The 16066-nt window shown below is 40.0% G+C and overlaps 1 protein-coding gene across 4 annotated transcripts in view; it reads right to left on the bottom strand.

Annotated features, from left to right (window-relative positions):
* The window catches only part of LOC110001298 (microtubule-associated tumor suppressor 1 homolog), an 81185-nt gene that overhangs the window by 21251 nt on the left and 43868 nt on the right, over window positions 1-16066 (bottom strand). For 3 of the 4 annotated variants that reach the window (XM_065950047.1, XM_065950081.1, XM_065950018.1), the window contains exons 6-8: window positions 14459-14665; window positions 13307-13474; window positions 2571-2612 (exon numbers count right to left, since the gene is read on the bottom strand). In XM_065950047.1, coding sequence (XP_065806119.1) covers window positions 2571-2612; window positions 13307-13474; window positions 14459-14665 — 417 coding nt within the window. The remainder of the gene's footprint in view (window positions 1-2570; window positions 2613-13306; window positions 13475-14458; window positions 14666-16066) is intronic. The other variant, XM_065950110.1, reaches the window with a different exon arrangement.

Here is a 16066-nt window from a genome sequence, read left to right on the forward strand (position 1 = left end):
ACAATAATTTGACCTCACAAAACAAAGTAGTTGCCAATGTATTGCTGGTTAGTTTTTTTTGTGGGAGGGTTTTAGATTTGGGTGATGTGATGTTTGGGCCATCTCTTCTTCTGTTGGCTCTTAACCTGAGGATAGACAGGAAGCACCAGGAAGAGAGAGAGGATGACCTCAATCAAAGAGCCGAGGTTTGGAATCAAGCCAGAGCTGCAGCTCAGTACACATGATCTGCCAAGTCAACTACAAGGTCACCTGTGACTTTGGTGTTTTAAATGCTTCATTCAAAAATGATATCACTTAAAACTAATCTTTTAGGGAAACTTGTATCAATGCAAGGGAAAAAATAAACTCAACTTGACTCCACTGTCAATGGAGTCAATGGTGACTTTGAAGAGAGAAAAGACTGTTTGTTGTTCTAGTGTTTCTCTGGATACTTTCTGTAATTCTGTTGGACTAGTATTGAGGTAGAAACAAACATTTGTCTCTTGATTCAGATCATTAAATAAGTAAATATGCGGCCCAGGTTAGAAAATACAAGAAACCCTCTTTATACCAGACTATAATGCTACCAACCCTGTCAGCTAACATTGACTTGACAAATGAAAGAGACAGAATAATATCTACTAAAATCACACTTCAGCTCATCAAGAGCAACAGAGACATCTGACAGTCCATCCTCCCCCACAGATAGACGGACTGACAAATCACACCGGCTCACAGGCTTCTGAATAACTCAACAATTCATGAAAAAGGTTTTCAAAGACAACAAGTAACAATGAATTTTAATTTTTTTGATGCCAAAACTGTCCTCCATAACTTGGCAACTTTAAATAGAGTGATACATTTGGTACGATCATTTTTTTTAAGCTGTATTGAGTTTTTTTTGTGAAATAAAGTGTCTGTAAATAATATTAAATACTCAGACCATTAGGGAGTAGTGTAGGCTGTGTATTTGTCCATTTATTACAAACCTTACTCAAAATATTCATTTAAAATCCAGAATCCACTGAAGAAAAGCTCTGATCTGTGTTTGAGTGTTGCTGCTCAGAAAGGTCAACATCGCCCTGAGCCTTTAATGACTTCTTTAAAGACGCTGCCACCTACTGGCAACCAGCGAGCACAACATGCTGGTGTGTGTGTGTGTGTGTGTGTGTGTGTGTGTGTGTGTGTGTGTGTGTGTGTGTGTGTGTGTGTGTGTGTGTGTGTGTGTGTGTGTGTGAGAGAACAGATCCCACAGGTCAGGAAAAAGAAAGGTTGAATTTAATTGAAATGGATTTCAACTGCTGTGATGTTCAGCAGGAGAGGGATTAGACGTTTAACGTTGTCAATCACCCCCCCCCCCCCCCCCACACACACACACACACACACACAGGTTCTAATTAATGAGTCAACAATTGACAGAAACAAACATCCTGATCGCTCTAAAGAACATCAGCTGTCACACGCTGAAGGACAAGCAGGAGTCACTTTTACTTTTTGTACAGACGAGTTGATCACTGAAACCACAGATTCATCACTTATACACAGCTGGAGTGTGTGACGACTTAAATCAAATCTGAATTCCCGTATAAGCAGAACATAATGTTCTAATGGTTTATGCAATGTGTGAAAATGTGCAGAAACGAGAGGGAGGTGAGAACATGTTGAATAAATCTATGCCTCAGATTGGATTTATCACATTGGAACACCAATGAACACCATTAATTAAATAGTTTTATGAACGTATATGTATTTTCTTCAACAAATATGGTTAAATATCTGTTTTATTTCATATTATTATAAAACTTTATGTAAAGGGGAATCCTCATATTCTGAACCTGGGCTTTATTTTTGCATATTTAACTTTAACTTTTGAGAGGAACAAAACGTTTGACTCCAGAGTTCTGCGTCTGATTATTAAGTCCAATTAAAATGTTTCAGTGTGACACTAAAAGGCTCGGATTGTTATTCTAGATGTTCATGTTATGGAAAGAATCCCACCAGATATAGACTTGTTTTTGTCGAGGTTAGACCCCTCCTCTAACCCTTACATCACTCTCTGGTCACCCGCTGCCTCTGCTACTGAGTGAGTTTGTGTTATTGTGTGACTTTTGGATGACACAACTACTTCAATTAAATCCAATTCAATATTTATCAAACTCACAAACAAAGCAACTGATTTAAAAACAGTGATGTTTTTGTCATTTGGAGTCTTGAGCGACGTCACAGTTTCTTTATCCTGTTTAAAAAAAGCATCCTACCTCAATTGCAACTTCTTTCAGTGGGGGGATATCGTCTTCATTGTTGTAAGACATTTAGATAACAATCTGAGCCTGTTAGCGCTGAACAAAGAACTTTTAATAGACCTTCTTTAATCCCCACAATAATCTCAGGGGATTACATTGCAGCCGTAACAGTCAGGCTGAAACAATAGACTGGAGTAAATCCAAAAAGTAAAAAAAAAAAATATATCAAATTAAATCAGGCTCAGGTTGTAAAGATACCCCTCTTTAATATGTTTACTACTGGAACTGCACAGGAGCTGCCCTTAGTAACACATGTGGTGTGTGAGTACAGGTGATGAGGGTTTGTACCTGGAGTCTGCAGAGCAGTCATGCAGAGCTGCTGAGCCCAGACTGAGAGAGAAACAACACTATTAGCATGCACATCACGTCACATGAGGAAAGCAGCCAGAAGTGTGTCATGAGATACTCCTTCAGTACACAGAAAGATGGCCTCCATTATCAATCAGAAGAATCTGTAAAACATGTGCTGTAGGAACTTTTGTGTCAGTCTAGCCAATAATAATTTCAGCCATCTTTTTGGTACAGTCTTATGATCACACTTAATGACTGACTGCTTTGTTTTCCATCAGATCATCTTTTACCAGACAGGAAGAGAGGAAGGATAAAAAAGGGTCAGTGTAGGAGGAGTGGGGGCTTTTCTTTTTAGAAAACATAAAAAGTTTTTACTTTCGCTCATTGACAGAGCTCCTCATGGAAGTGTTCAACCAACCACACTTACATATAACACCCAGTGTTTCCACAAGACTGACATGTTGTGTGTTCAAACATATACAAGTGATTTTAAAAATGATGAATCTACATAATAATCAGAAAACAAATCTGCAATTTAAAAGAGGAATGCAACTCGGAATAAATACTTAAAAAAATAAGTGGATAAAATACGATTATATACAAATAAAAATAAATATCTAAATCTGTGAAAGAGATAAAAACAAAAGAAGTTTAGAATAAGAACATGCAATATCTACACCAATTGAATTACATTTAAAAAAAAATATATATTTTAACTATTGTTTTTTTTTTCCTATCTATACTTTTGTTTTAATTGCAGATGATTCCATACTTCTGAGTATGAAAATGGTATTAAAAACGTATCACAGCCGATTGGAGCAGAAACCTGTGAGCTCACTGCACGGCCAGGTCTGATCAAACACCACCTTCTCAGAGTCAGATTAACGGATTACTGTATGTGTGTTTGCAGAACAAAAAAGTGTGCCAGCACAGCAGGACACACAAGGACAGCACAGCTCAACACACACACACACACACACACACACACACACACACACACACACACACACACACACACACACACACACACACACACACACACGATGACATAGTGCTCAGGATGTCTGTGAGTCCGAGATGACATTCCTTTTGAGGACAATAAAATTTATAATTTCTATTTCTTTGTATTGGACAAAAACACTGTTTTTTCTAGAAGACCTTCATACCGATGGATATTATTCTATAACAGACCCAAACAGTATAGGTATCATTTTGTGTTCATGTTTGGAACTGTACCATGTACCCTCTCCACTCAGCTGCAGACTCTCAACAACACAACTAGACTGAGATGCAACACGACTACAGAGCTGACGAGAGAGGATAAGCAGGCGCTGATGTTTAAGGATGGATGGAGGACATGAGCAGAGACTTTCACTGAATCACACTAAAGGGCTGGAAACATGTTGCTGAGGAGAAGGGACAAACATAGATTTTTATCATCGCTACACTGGAGATGCAGCCCCCACATCACCGTCTCCATGGAAACAAGAGCGAGAACATGTCACTGTTCACAAGTGTATACGTCCAGTATTTGACCCGTTTTCATTGAAAACTAGATCATCCTGTCACCTAGCAACAACCTGTGAGTTCTTTTTTCTAACACCCGTCTAACATATCATCCAACAGGACTAAGAAACAGAGACAGCTTGGTGTTTGTACTGTGTTATGAACAAAACTGGATCAACTGTTACTGGTTACTGGTTTCTTTCCAGTATAAAGATGCAAACTGGAGTTTCAAAAGGAGCAGTGAAGAGGTCTTGACACAGCTGTCAGTATTTTAAACAATGTACAATGAAGTCTTTATGTAGAAAATAAAAAAAGGGATGTGTTTAATATTAAATGTTGAATAAACAATGAGACAATGGACCCATGCTGTCTATTGACATCTGTCATTGTAGCAGTCGAATTGTCCTGATGGTTATTTTGTGTTCATTTGTAGTCCTTTTACATGTTTTTGTAGTCATTTGTATGTCTCTCTTTTCTGTCCTACGCATCTCTATTTTTTTTTTTTTTTTTGCAGTTTCTACCTCGTTGTATAATGCTGATATCATTTGAGGCTCATTTGTTATGTAATCCTTTGTGTCTGTTTATGGATATTTATGCACTGTTTTGAGTTCTCTGTGGTTGAGTTGAATTTCTTTGTAGTCATGTGTCCATTTTTTGTCCTTTGAAAACCTGTGTTATGCTTAAGTACATCTTTACTGTCTTTTTGATTTCTCATTGTGGTGCTTCATTTCTTTAGTTTTCAGGTCTATTTGTAGTCCTTTGCATCTTTGTAGTTTTTACTTCATCTCTGTGGTTGTGTTGCATCTCTTTGATGTCTTTTGCCTCACTGTAGTTGTTTCTGTATCTTTGCAGGACATTGTGTCTCTTTATTCTTTTTTTTAGTGCATCTTTGTTTTAAGTATATATTTATAGTTGCTTTGCATCTCTTTAGGGTTGTTTGTCATGTTTTCAAAGACTTTTATTGAGTTCAGCAGCACCTCTGGTCTACAGGCCGTCAGCCTGACACCTGTGGGTCTGTCAGGTAGCAAGATGAGATAAACATCCATACCATGCTTGATGTTAACTCTTAACACATCCTGCTGGCTGAGTGTTTTCTTTTGTTGGATGTTACTGCACCTGACATGTAGCTTTTCCTCATTTGATTTTTGTCCATCTTAAAAACAGTGCCAAACACTAATCCATCTAAGAGGTCTTTAAATCCGTCTGCGCTTTAAAAGGTCTAAAGTCTCATTGCTATGCTCTCCCTAGAAAACCTCTCTCATTTGCATTTTATTTTGGGCCACATTTGAAAGGCTCGCCTCAAATTGACCTGACAGTCACAAACAAACCCAGTGGCTCCAGATGACCTTATGAATGGGTAACACTGCAGAGGAGAGGGGTTATAAAACCACCTGTCTTGTTTTTCTTTTGTTTTTACTTTTAACTTCTTGCACGTCACTCACAGTGAAGCGCTTTTTCCAATACCATGGATGTTATGTCCCTTTAGCTGCTCTCACTTCCAACAAGCCAGCATTGTTGACCCCATAATGGAGCAGCTGAGGGGGGGGGGGGGGGGGTTGTGAGATGTTTCATGTCATGTGGCTTATAAACTTGTACTGGATGCCTGAATTTACCTCAGGATCAATAAAGTATCTATAGATACATACTTCCATCTGCTGTGACATTAATGCTCAGGTCATGTCGACCGATTCAACCACCGCCTGTTTGAGTGAAAAACCAAGCAGATTCTGGCCTCAGAGTCATAATGAGATTTCTAGATCTGTCTGAATGTGGATCAGAGATGTGGATGAAACATAAACAGCACATGTCTGTCCTTGATCGGCAAAGAGAACATCTCTACCTAGTTTCACTAGCATTAGAGTGAACCGCAGCTCAAATCTATGAAACCATTCCAGCAGAATCAGCCCCTAATGCCCTCAAACTGAGGAGAAAAACAGAAACCTCCACATCAGATTAAAGCTTGCACGAGTGGCCAGCCTCAGCTGAACCGCTGTGCGCGAGTGTGTGTGTGTGTGTGTGTGTGTGTGTGTGTGCAGACGCGCACATGTGGTGACTAAAGCCTGCTGTAACCTATATTTCAAAGCGATGGCAGGCAGCAGGGAAGTGGGTCTGTGGAGCTCAGACGGAGCAAACACGCTGCAGCCAAACACGTGCTGCTCGGCTCAGATGGGCCTGCGGGGAATACAGTCAGAGAGGAACATCATGATGGCAGAGTGAGGAGGCTGAGCTGAATAAAAGAAGAGGGAGGAACATGATTCTGTGAGCAGCGACCACACAAGAAAAAACACAGCCTGCAGAAAGTGAGCTGATTTGTAGATCATTCGCAGCTGAACAAACAAGCGAACCAAGACCTTCAAAGAATAAAGTGGTTTGTCAGATATTAAGAAGGATTTGACAGTAATTGAGCTGAGACACATGTAAGAAATGAATGCTGCTGAGTATAAACCCAGAGGTGTAATGAAGCTGACAAACACACAAGTTAGAACAAACGCCAAGCTGAAGAAAATCTGTCTCAACTTCTCTGCTCCTTTTAAACAGTGTTCCACTCTCTGGGGTCTCTGTTTGACATCTGCCCCCGCTTCATCACTTTCACATGCACATCCCACATGTGAAATACTTTCTACATCTTGTATCCTCACTGATCAGAACTCTGATTAAGTGTCTGGCAGTGGATGATTTTTCTTGACTTACTGTAAGCCTCTGACACAGCACGTGTCTGGCAAAACGTCTTAAAAACACTGAATCAGCTTTTCTGAGGGGTTTAAATATTCAGCTCTGGTTCACTGCCTTAGTTTGTTTTCATGTGAGACTGCAGAGCTAGCAAAGCAGCTAAACCAATGCTAACACTGAACACTAATGTTCAATCCATGCACAACAAAACTCTACTGTCACAGCTTCAGTTCTCCCTCTTCAGGACTTAAGGAGATCGTCGGCTGTCGGTCCTGGTTGAAAAGAACTTTGAATCTTATTGACCTTGATGGTCTCGGTGAGGGCAGAGAGATCTTCAGCTCAGATAACTAACACATTGTACAAAACATAAATAAAGCCACTCACAGTTATGAGACCATCAAACACATACTGAGCTGATGTCAATCAGTGTAAACCTGGCTGTTCTAAACATTACAAATACAAAGAGAGAAGAAAGAAAGAAGATCAAAATGACATGGCAGAGAAGGAGAAGAAAACAAACAGAGGACTGGGCCGACATAGAAATATAGAACGGCATGCGCAACGATAACATGGGGATGAAGAAAAGCACAAAGAAAACAAAACACTTAGCAGAAGATGAACATGAGGACGAACATCTAAGAAGATGAAAACAAGAAAATATAAGGACGAGAAGATGAGTTTGGAGAAGAATTTGAGAAACATGCTGGTGGAGAACGACAAGAAAGAGAAGGGAAGAACATGAAGAAGAGGAAGAAGAATCAAAAGAAGAAATGAATGGAATGGGACAAGAAGGAACACCGGGAAAAAATGACAAGTAAGACAGAAGAAAAAAAAATACTAAGATGAAAAAGGAATTATTGGTACAGTATAAGGAAAGGAACGAGACACACAAGGAGAAAATTACTACATGAACTAAATGAAAAAAATGGTGAAGAAGAAAAATAGCTACAATGAAAATGAAGAAGATGAGGAAGACAAATGCTAAGAGGACAAATATTAAAAATAAAACAAAAATGAAGACAAATACGAAAAAGATGAAGACGAGGAACAAAAAGAAGTAAAAGAAGAAGACAAAGAGAAATTCTAATGTATTTAAGTTAGCTGTTGTGTTATATTTGTGACAACATGATGAAGTACATGGTGTACTACATGGACAGTGTTCTAACTGAAGTATCAGAAAAGAGGCAGCATGGGTCCTGTTTGTTTAGCTGATCCTCATGACATCATCTCTGTTAAGACTTTTCTGAACTGCATAAAGACACAAACATTCAGAGTGACTCAGGAGTGTGAAGCTTCATGGGCTTCATCCTGTGTAAAAGAAATAAAAACAAAGACTTCTGCCATGTTACCCAGAATGCTTTGAGAACAGAGAGAAGCCTTTCAATGATGCTTCTATTTCTGGTTTGTGTTTGTGTGCCAGTCACGTGATCGGAGCCCCCATTGGGCGAGGGTATCGCGCCTGTGAAGGAGCCTGCAGCCATGGCGATTCATCACGCCACTGCTCAGGCACTCGTGCAGAAAGCTTACACACACACACACACACACACACACACACACACACACACACACACACACACACACACACACACACACACACACACACACACACACACACACACACACACACACACACACACACACACACACACACACACACACACACACACACACACACACACACACACACACACACACACACACACACACACACACACACACACACACACACACACACACACACACACACACACACACACACACACACACACACACACACACACACACACACACACAGACTTGTGTACACACAAGACAACTAATGGCCCCATTGTAAGCAGAGACGTGCGTGGTGGCTGTGGAAGCCGGTTTGCATACTATACTGAAAGCCCCCACAGTGGAGGAGAGACGGAGGCAACAATGGCCGCCAACGCCGTGCAGGAAAACAGGAGGAGGAGGAGGAGGAGTGGGGAAAGGGGGGGGGGGGGGGGGTGAGAAGATTAGGTGGCGTTTGAAGAAGAAGCTTTTTAAATAAATTTTTTAAAAAGGCCAAGGAAGCAAAATGTTAAGCTTTATTTAAAGGCAGCCACACCCATCAGAATATTTCAAGGAGGGTAGTAATTAGAAAAGGTGCAAAAAGCCCCAAAAAAAATCAAGTACTTTATTTTGGTAAGGCAGACGGATGCACGAGGCGCAGCTCGGTAGTTTTCACAGTACCATCCTGCTCATTTTGCTGCACAAAATTGAAGACAGCATCATTATAATTTTTTTTCTTTTTTCTCATATTTTTCCTGATCCAAAAAAAAAAGGGAGAGCTATTAAAGAAAACATTACAAACATTATACTTTCAGAATTAGTCTTTAAAAACACATTTCTCCTCTACCAGGGTGTGGTAGCCTCCCATTTAAACCCCACCCTGCCACGTGTATCTATGGAGGACGAGGGAAGGTGTTTGGAAGATGAACTGGGGAAAGATGATGGATGGATGAGAGGGGTTGGTGTAAATGGGTCAGCATGAACCTTTGTTTTGATCAACATGTGAAAAGATGGATGTGTTTAGAAAATTAAACTATTGATGGTTGGATGAAGATGGGAGGATTGTGGAGGTGTTGGGGAAACATCCAGACCTGCGTGGAAAACCATGGTGTTCTTCCTGCATCCTGACAGCAGCTGCAGGTTTCGGAAAAGTCCTTTGGCCGTGAGCTTCACGTGGAAGTTGGACAGCGACAGTCTGGGAGACCATAACATCGTCTCTGATTGTAATCCAAAACTCTTCACAACGTGGGTTTTTGGTGTGTAAAAAAAACTTTAGATTTCAGCTCTTTCTCTGCTCCTTCCACAAGAACCCAGGGATGAAGGAAACGACAGTGTGACTTCTTTTGGTCAGGATTCCCAGTGTTGCCACTCTCACTGGCAGGAAATGATATCCAATATATCCTAACACACCGGTAGTGGTCTTGAACAAAAATGATACACGATATTTCATGAAGTCTTAACTCTCTGGGATATGAAAGTGTTCCAATGTTCTTTCACCAGCGATGTTACTTCCGTATAAGAAAAAGAGAGAAACGGTCTTAGAGGTTGTTGCTGTTGAAATTCCTGCTTCACATCTCCAAGAAATCCTCCAGAAAGTCAGAAAAAAAAAAAGGGACAAAAACTGGATTTTAAATCAAATTTTTAACTCGAGGGAGATAAATGAAAGCATTAAATAAACAAAAAAGGGGGGGAGTCCATCAAGCTGCTTAAGAGTAGGAAACAAAAAAAATAAGAAAAGCCAGTTTCTGTTGATGCAAATAGAAGAAGAAGAGAAAATGGCGCCAAAAAAGCTGCGTGCTTCCCCGTCGACCAAGTGGTAGTAAATCATCCAACGGTAAAGATGGAGGGAAATAAGAGAGAGGTCGTACTGTGAGGGAGGGAGGGGCGAGAGAAAACCATGGACACTGCTGATGATAAGTCCTCCCTCTCTGCCGTTACACACATCTGCGAGGTGTGTGTGCGTTTGAGTGCTGTTACACAAACACACAAAGACATGCATCTACACACTCCCTCTATGTCAGTGCCGCACACACAAACACACAAACACACAAACACACATGCTCTCACACACACAGAAAGGCAGGCAGGGAGGGAGGGAGGGATGCTGCAGGGGAGGAGGAGGAGGGGGAGTGGGTGGGATTTAAATAATCTCCCTCCCTCTCTCTATCTTCTTCACTCAGCCTCTCACTCCCTCTCACTCGCTCTCACTCTCTCTCCATCATCAGCTCCCTCGCTCAGCCTGCTCTGGGTCCATGTAAACAGGAGAGAGAGAGTCAAAGATGAATCATGTCAAGGTTAGATGTGATGAAAGGACCCCGATGAAGAAGAAATCCTGCAAGGGTGGGAGGAGCCTCTCTCTCTCTCACTCACACACACACACACACACACGTCTGCTTCATCCCTCAGTAGCAGGTGTCGTATCGAAGCTAGTCATCTAAACACATGCGCTCAGTGAAAAGACGTCTTTGTTTTATACAAAGAGCTAATCTGTTCTTCTTAAGCTCATTCTTTTTTTTATTTTATAACTGACTGCTGCAGAGGAACTTCATTTTTATTTCTCTTGTTCTGTTGTTTCATTGTAACATACTGTCTTACATCCAGGGTTTCAACAACATTTGTATTTCTCTCCACATGTGTGCAGTCAGTCTTTGAGGTTCCTCTTAATAACAATCCTCAATCCTGATTCTTTTTTAAAAACATTATTAAAGCTGTGTTTGCTTTTCATTTCTATTACAATTTAATGACAGGAGTTTGTTATAATGTAAACCCCATTAATATATTTAAACCTAATATGAGGCAACTTTCATTATGTACGACGGGACGCAAGTTCATTACAAAAGAAACTTTAGACACAGAAATACATTAAAAAAAACATCAGACATTAACAACTTAAATGGCCATAAATTAAAATGTAAAACTATAAAACTAAAAGTAGTAAGAATAAAAAGAATGTGTGAAGCTGCAGTAAACAGCATTGGTTTGAGCACTAGTTAAAATGAGCTAATGTTTTAGCTCATCGAATGTCAGGAGACGGCTTCGCCTTTCATGTTACTTCCTAAATTGTGACATATACAGTGCTCTGGTGTCAAATTAATAATTAAGCTTCAGTTTTGTTTTTAGAAGAGAGAGAGGTTTTATTAGTTAAAATAAGCAAAGGCCTTTCTGCTGATGTAGTTTATGTTAAAATAGATATCATTAAAGAGTAGCTCCCGGGACTAAAAGTTTTAACACGGCTCAAATCGTATTGCATTCTCTGTTGTGTACACATTTAAGTTTTACTGGGTATGGTGTAGGTTTAGAAAAATGTGTTTGAATAGCTTCAATCATTAAATAACAACTATTGTAACAGCCAGTTTAAAAAAAAAAAAAATCAGAAATCTGAACTTTAATTCAGACTTTTAAAAGCTAAACTCCCAGAGTTTAAAGACTATTCATGGGACAATCAGAGTGGTGTATGTTTGTGTTTTTATGTGCATATGTGTGAGTCAAGTCAATAAAGTTCATGTTAAAGACAGACGAGAAGAGTTCAAGAAAGCCACTGGGGCCCTCGCTGCTAACCACTGTCGCCTGAGGGTTGCTGCGGTGTGTGTGAATGACAGAGGGAGGAGCATGAATCAAATGCATGAGTGGAGTTTCTGATGTGTGGCGCTTATGTGAGAGTGTGTGTGTGTGTGTGTGTGTGTGTGTGTGTGTGTGTGTGTGTGTGGCCATGATAGCATGACTGAGCGCTGGCTCCATGCGGTCCTTAAAGGAACTTCTTCCAGGACCAGCCTCCGAGACAGAGACACCACATGGAGGGAGGGGGGTTGTGTCCACTGGGCTCAGCTTCACATGGTCTACATGTAGGACACCAGCAATACTTCATAAAAGATGTGATTCCTATGTCAGGACATGTTTTTGTTTCTTGCGTATCTGGAATATTATTTTTCTTAAATAGAGTCAACTCTAAAGGTGTCTCAAGAGCTGTTGTGGCTGCGTGTTAACAAGAGGCCCTAGGATGTTTAATGTATATTTATATATTTAATCTGTACAGTGAGACTGGTAGTCTGTTGGTATTCATTGACTTCCTGTTGAGAGGTGCCTGTCAAATAGAAGTGTATGTAAGTCCTTAAACATTTGCCAAGCAGGTGACATTTTTAGTTTGTCTCAAATGACCCTTACTTCATATAACTGACTTCTCGAGATTTTTCAATTCCAGCTTTTATTCTCCAATATGGACAGAGATACCCGGACTTGAGTGTTGGCCACCTCTCTCTGATACTTGTGCATCTAAAAAAACTACAGATAATATTAGTAGAAAAACACTTTATTTATGAACTCCCGGCAGTTTGAAGCAATTCTAGGACGGACAATCCTTTCATTTTCTAGAATTGAAAATATCTGCTGGGTTTCGGTCTAGTTAAGGGAGGTGGGAGCGCAGAAGAGATTGCAGAGTCTTAGATTTAAAAAATACTGATGCTGAGGAAATCAAAGATGATGGATGACACGACCAAGTCCAGGAGTATGGTCAGATTGCAATCCCGCAGAATCGAACCTCTGCTATTACTGGGCATCTTAGTTTCTTTCATATTGATTTAGCTATGGCGTTATATTGGTGTCCCAGTCTGTGATTTCACAGTACATTACAGCGTTGCAGAAACACTACGTGTAAAACAACATCACACAAACAGCGCTGTTGCAGGACAACGAGGTGGGAATACTGGTTCTTATGAGACACTGAAGGGACAAATCATTCCAACACCTTATTGAAAATCAGAGCCAATAAGAATGTCACAAGAAGAAGAGAAAGAAAGAAAGAAAGAAAGAAAAAAATGTAAAGCTTGAGGTGATTTGACTGAAGTTGCTCCCACACACATCAAAGCTCACACATCACACACAGAACGCTGTGATAACGCGGGAAGGTTTCCGTGGCAACAGTTGCCAAAAATCCTGGGATTACTGCCGAACATACCTGAAGCACTTTACACACAAACATCTCTCCTCACCAAAACACACAAACATTTCATATTCTCTTGTTCCCTCACCTGTGCTGTTCAGTCGACTGAGTCTCGCCGAGCCCCTCCTCTGCAAGGGATTCTGGGATGCCTGCTTCACGAGCGACTGCCCGGCGGCAGAAGGCGTCTTGGCTGCCGTTTGACTGGTGGCTGACGTCTTTGCCGTGATGTAGTTGGTGACAGACGGGGCCTTCAGACCTGGAGAGAGGATGCAGAAGAAGTCCATCGTATAAGTTCTACAGAGGGGCTTGTCACTTTGAAATGAAAGCAACACTTAGCTGGATTTACTAAGACAGATACTTGAAGTCAGAGAAGCCGGATCATGACCAAGAAGTTGTTGTCCATCTTTTTATCATTGGCCGTCTTTCCCTTGTTCTCTGCTATATTTTGTTATTGCACTCATCCAGTGTGTATTATCCGGTTTGTGACCCAGACAAGAGGCAACATGCAACAGCTGTCTTGTTTTCCCTCCCATGCAAAGTACTCAAGTCAGATGTTTTTTTAGAATCTAACCCGCTATCCAGTTTAGAAATGAAAGGGAAATTGCAAAGTTGTTCACAGCTTTAAAACATTAAACTCTCATTCTGTTCCATTTTAAAAACACACAGTTAGATTAGTAAAAGCTTCACATCTCCACTGCTGTATAAGAACACTTATTATTCATTATATTAAAACAACCGAGAAGAGCATTACAACTTTATAAATGTATGTAATACTTCTTATTGCACAAACAGTTCCATTTCATCTCTGCAGGATTAAAATCCTACGCTTTAGTGTTGAGTTTTAATCATAACATAAAGCAGCACACCCTGTGGGGACCATTTAAGTGCAATTAGTAATCACACCATGTTCATTTGTATAGCAGTAAAAGGTCTTAGTGTTTTAAATATAGTTTTATTTTTCTATTTTTGTTTTTATTATGGTTGGTAATATTTATTCTCTCTGACTGTTGAGCTGCTGTAATGAGTGAATTCTGCAGAGTTTATCTTAATCAAACATCTGATCAGCTCGACTTTAATGAAGAGTGTTGTCTCTTTAAAACCTAATGATTCAGCCAAAAAAGAATTTCCTTTTTATAAATGCAATACGAACAATTGATTCTTAAATAAAACTAAAAGAATAAAAAGTCAACAGGGTGAAATGTAGATGTGCTTTGTTGTGAAGGATATTTATGTGGCTCACCTGTAGCAGGGGACCTGGCCTGCAGAGACAGAGCTCTGCTCCTCATGGCAGGAAGTTTTGGAGCTGCAGTGACTCCACTGTTTGTACTGGGAGCTGCTTCACTGGGAGTACTGGTGCTGGTGGAGACGAGGGGCTTTGCTGCACTCTGGCTGCCCTCAGGGAGAGTGCTCCTGCTGGGTCGCTCATCTGGCTTTGTCCCTGTTGGTCCTGGAAGAATCAAGAAAGAGGAAACATACATTTTTTACAAAACCCAAGACCATGGGTTTGCTGTTTGATGGGTCAGCTTTTTTGAAACGTCAGGTTAACAAGAAACCCATGAAAGGTAGGCAAATCATTGATATTGTTATGGAGCATAGTATACTGTCTCTAATGGTCAAATGTCCAGGCCGAGAGGAAGGAGCACATTCCTCATGATCATCATTTTGTGTGTGTCTGTCGTTTGCCCAAATATATTTCTAGTTCAGCCGACAAACCTGCATCCTGGTTGTCGATCCTTTTTTTGGCCTGCCATCCAGAAGCACAACAACGTACAAAAAAACCTTTAACTATGTATCTATATTCTATTCATATAATCCTATTTTCCTGTTAATTGGTTTCGTAATTCCCCTTTATATAATCTCACAGGGTTTTTTCCACATTAACATTCTTTTTAAAGATTCACTTATTTTTATGACACTCATATGACTCCATTTATAATCAGCCAGGCCGGGCTCTAAATAGAAAAATGTGTGGTAATGTTATAAGGTGATATCATTACATATAAGCATGCAGTACAGAGTGGAACACTGACTGGAATTAATATTATGGAACTGAAATCAAAGAATTGTCATGACCGTAAATCAAGTAAAACTTGATTACTTTTTTTCCCGCCTTCCTCTTTTCTTGTTTAAGTGTTCCTTTTTTTTCCTGCATCCAGTTGTTTGTATGTGTAGTTTAAGAGTCTGATTCATCTTGACTTATATCTCTGTGCTTCATTCTGCTGCTAGCTTCACTTCAGTAATCCAGTCTAACATCAGATCAGACTAACTCTCAAAGACGTTAAACAGCAGGTGAAAAGTTTAACATCTCCAAGCTCTCTCAGAACCAAACATTGGGTTTCCATGGTAACAATATATTCAGTCCAAAAGAGTGGCAGAGAAAGGGCCTTTTTCTTACAGATCAAAATTTTCAGAAGTATTGTTTTTCTCAAAAAAAAAAAAAAAAAGTGAAGTAAAAAAGTAAAAAAAAAAAAAAAAAAAGGTTTTAAACAACATTTTTTTGTATGTTTACCTGACCCGTGTTACGCACTAAAGAACAGGTATAAACATGTTTACAGAGCTGTGTGTAGGTTCTTTAAAATATTATATTAAATACATGACAGGTGGTGTGTGATCTAAAGTAATGTGACCAGATTCAAAACTACACCATTTGATCAAATATTGAAATCAGATGGTTTTACTTATTCGGATAATATCAGTTAACCCAATCATGCCTTTTATTTGGATAAAAGCTCTAGTTTGTGTTTAAACTTAATCCCAGCAGAGGTCCCGATGCTGTGGATGTTTGCGCCCCCTGTGGACAAAAGTATGTAGTCTCCACTCCCATTACAAGCACTTGTAATTTGGTAGT

This window comes from Labrus bergylta, chromosome 1 (genome assembly GCF_963930695.1).
Source record: "Labrus bergylta chromosome 1, fLabBer1.1, whole genome shotgun sequence".
NCBI classification, from domain to species: domain Eukaryota; kingdom Metazoa; phylum Chordata; class Actinopteri; order Labriformes; family Labridae; genus Labrus; species Labrus bergylta.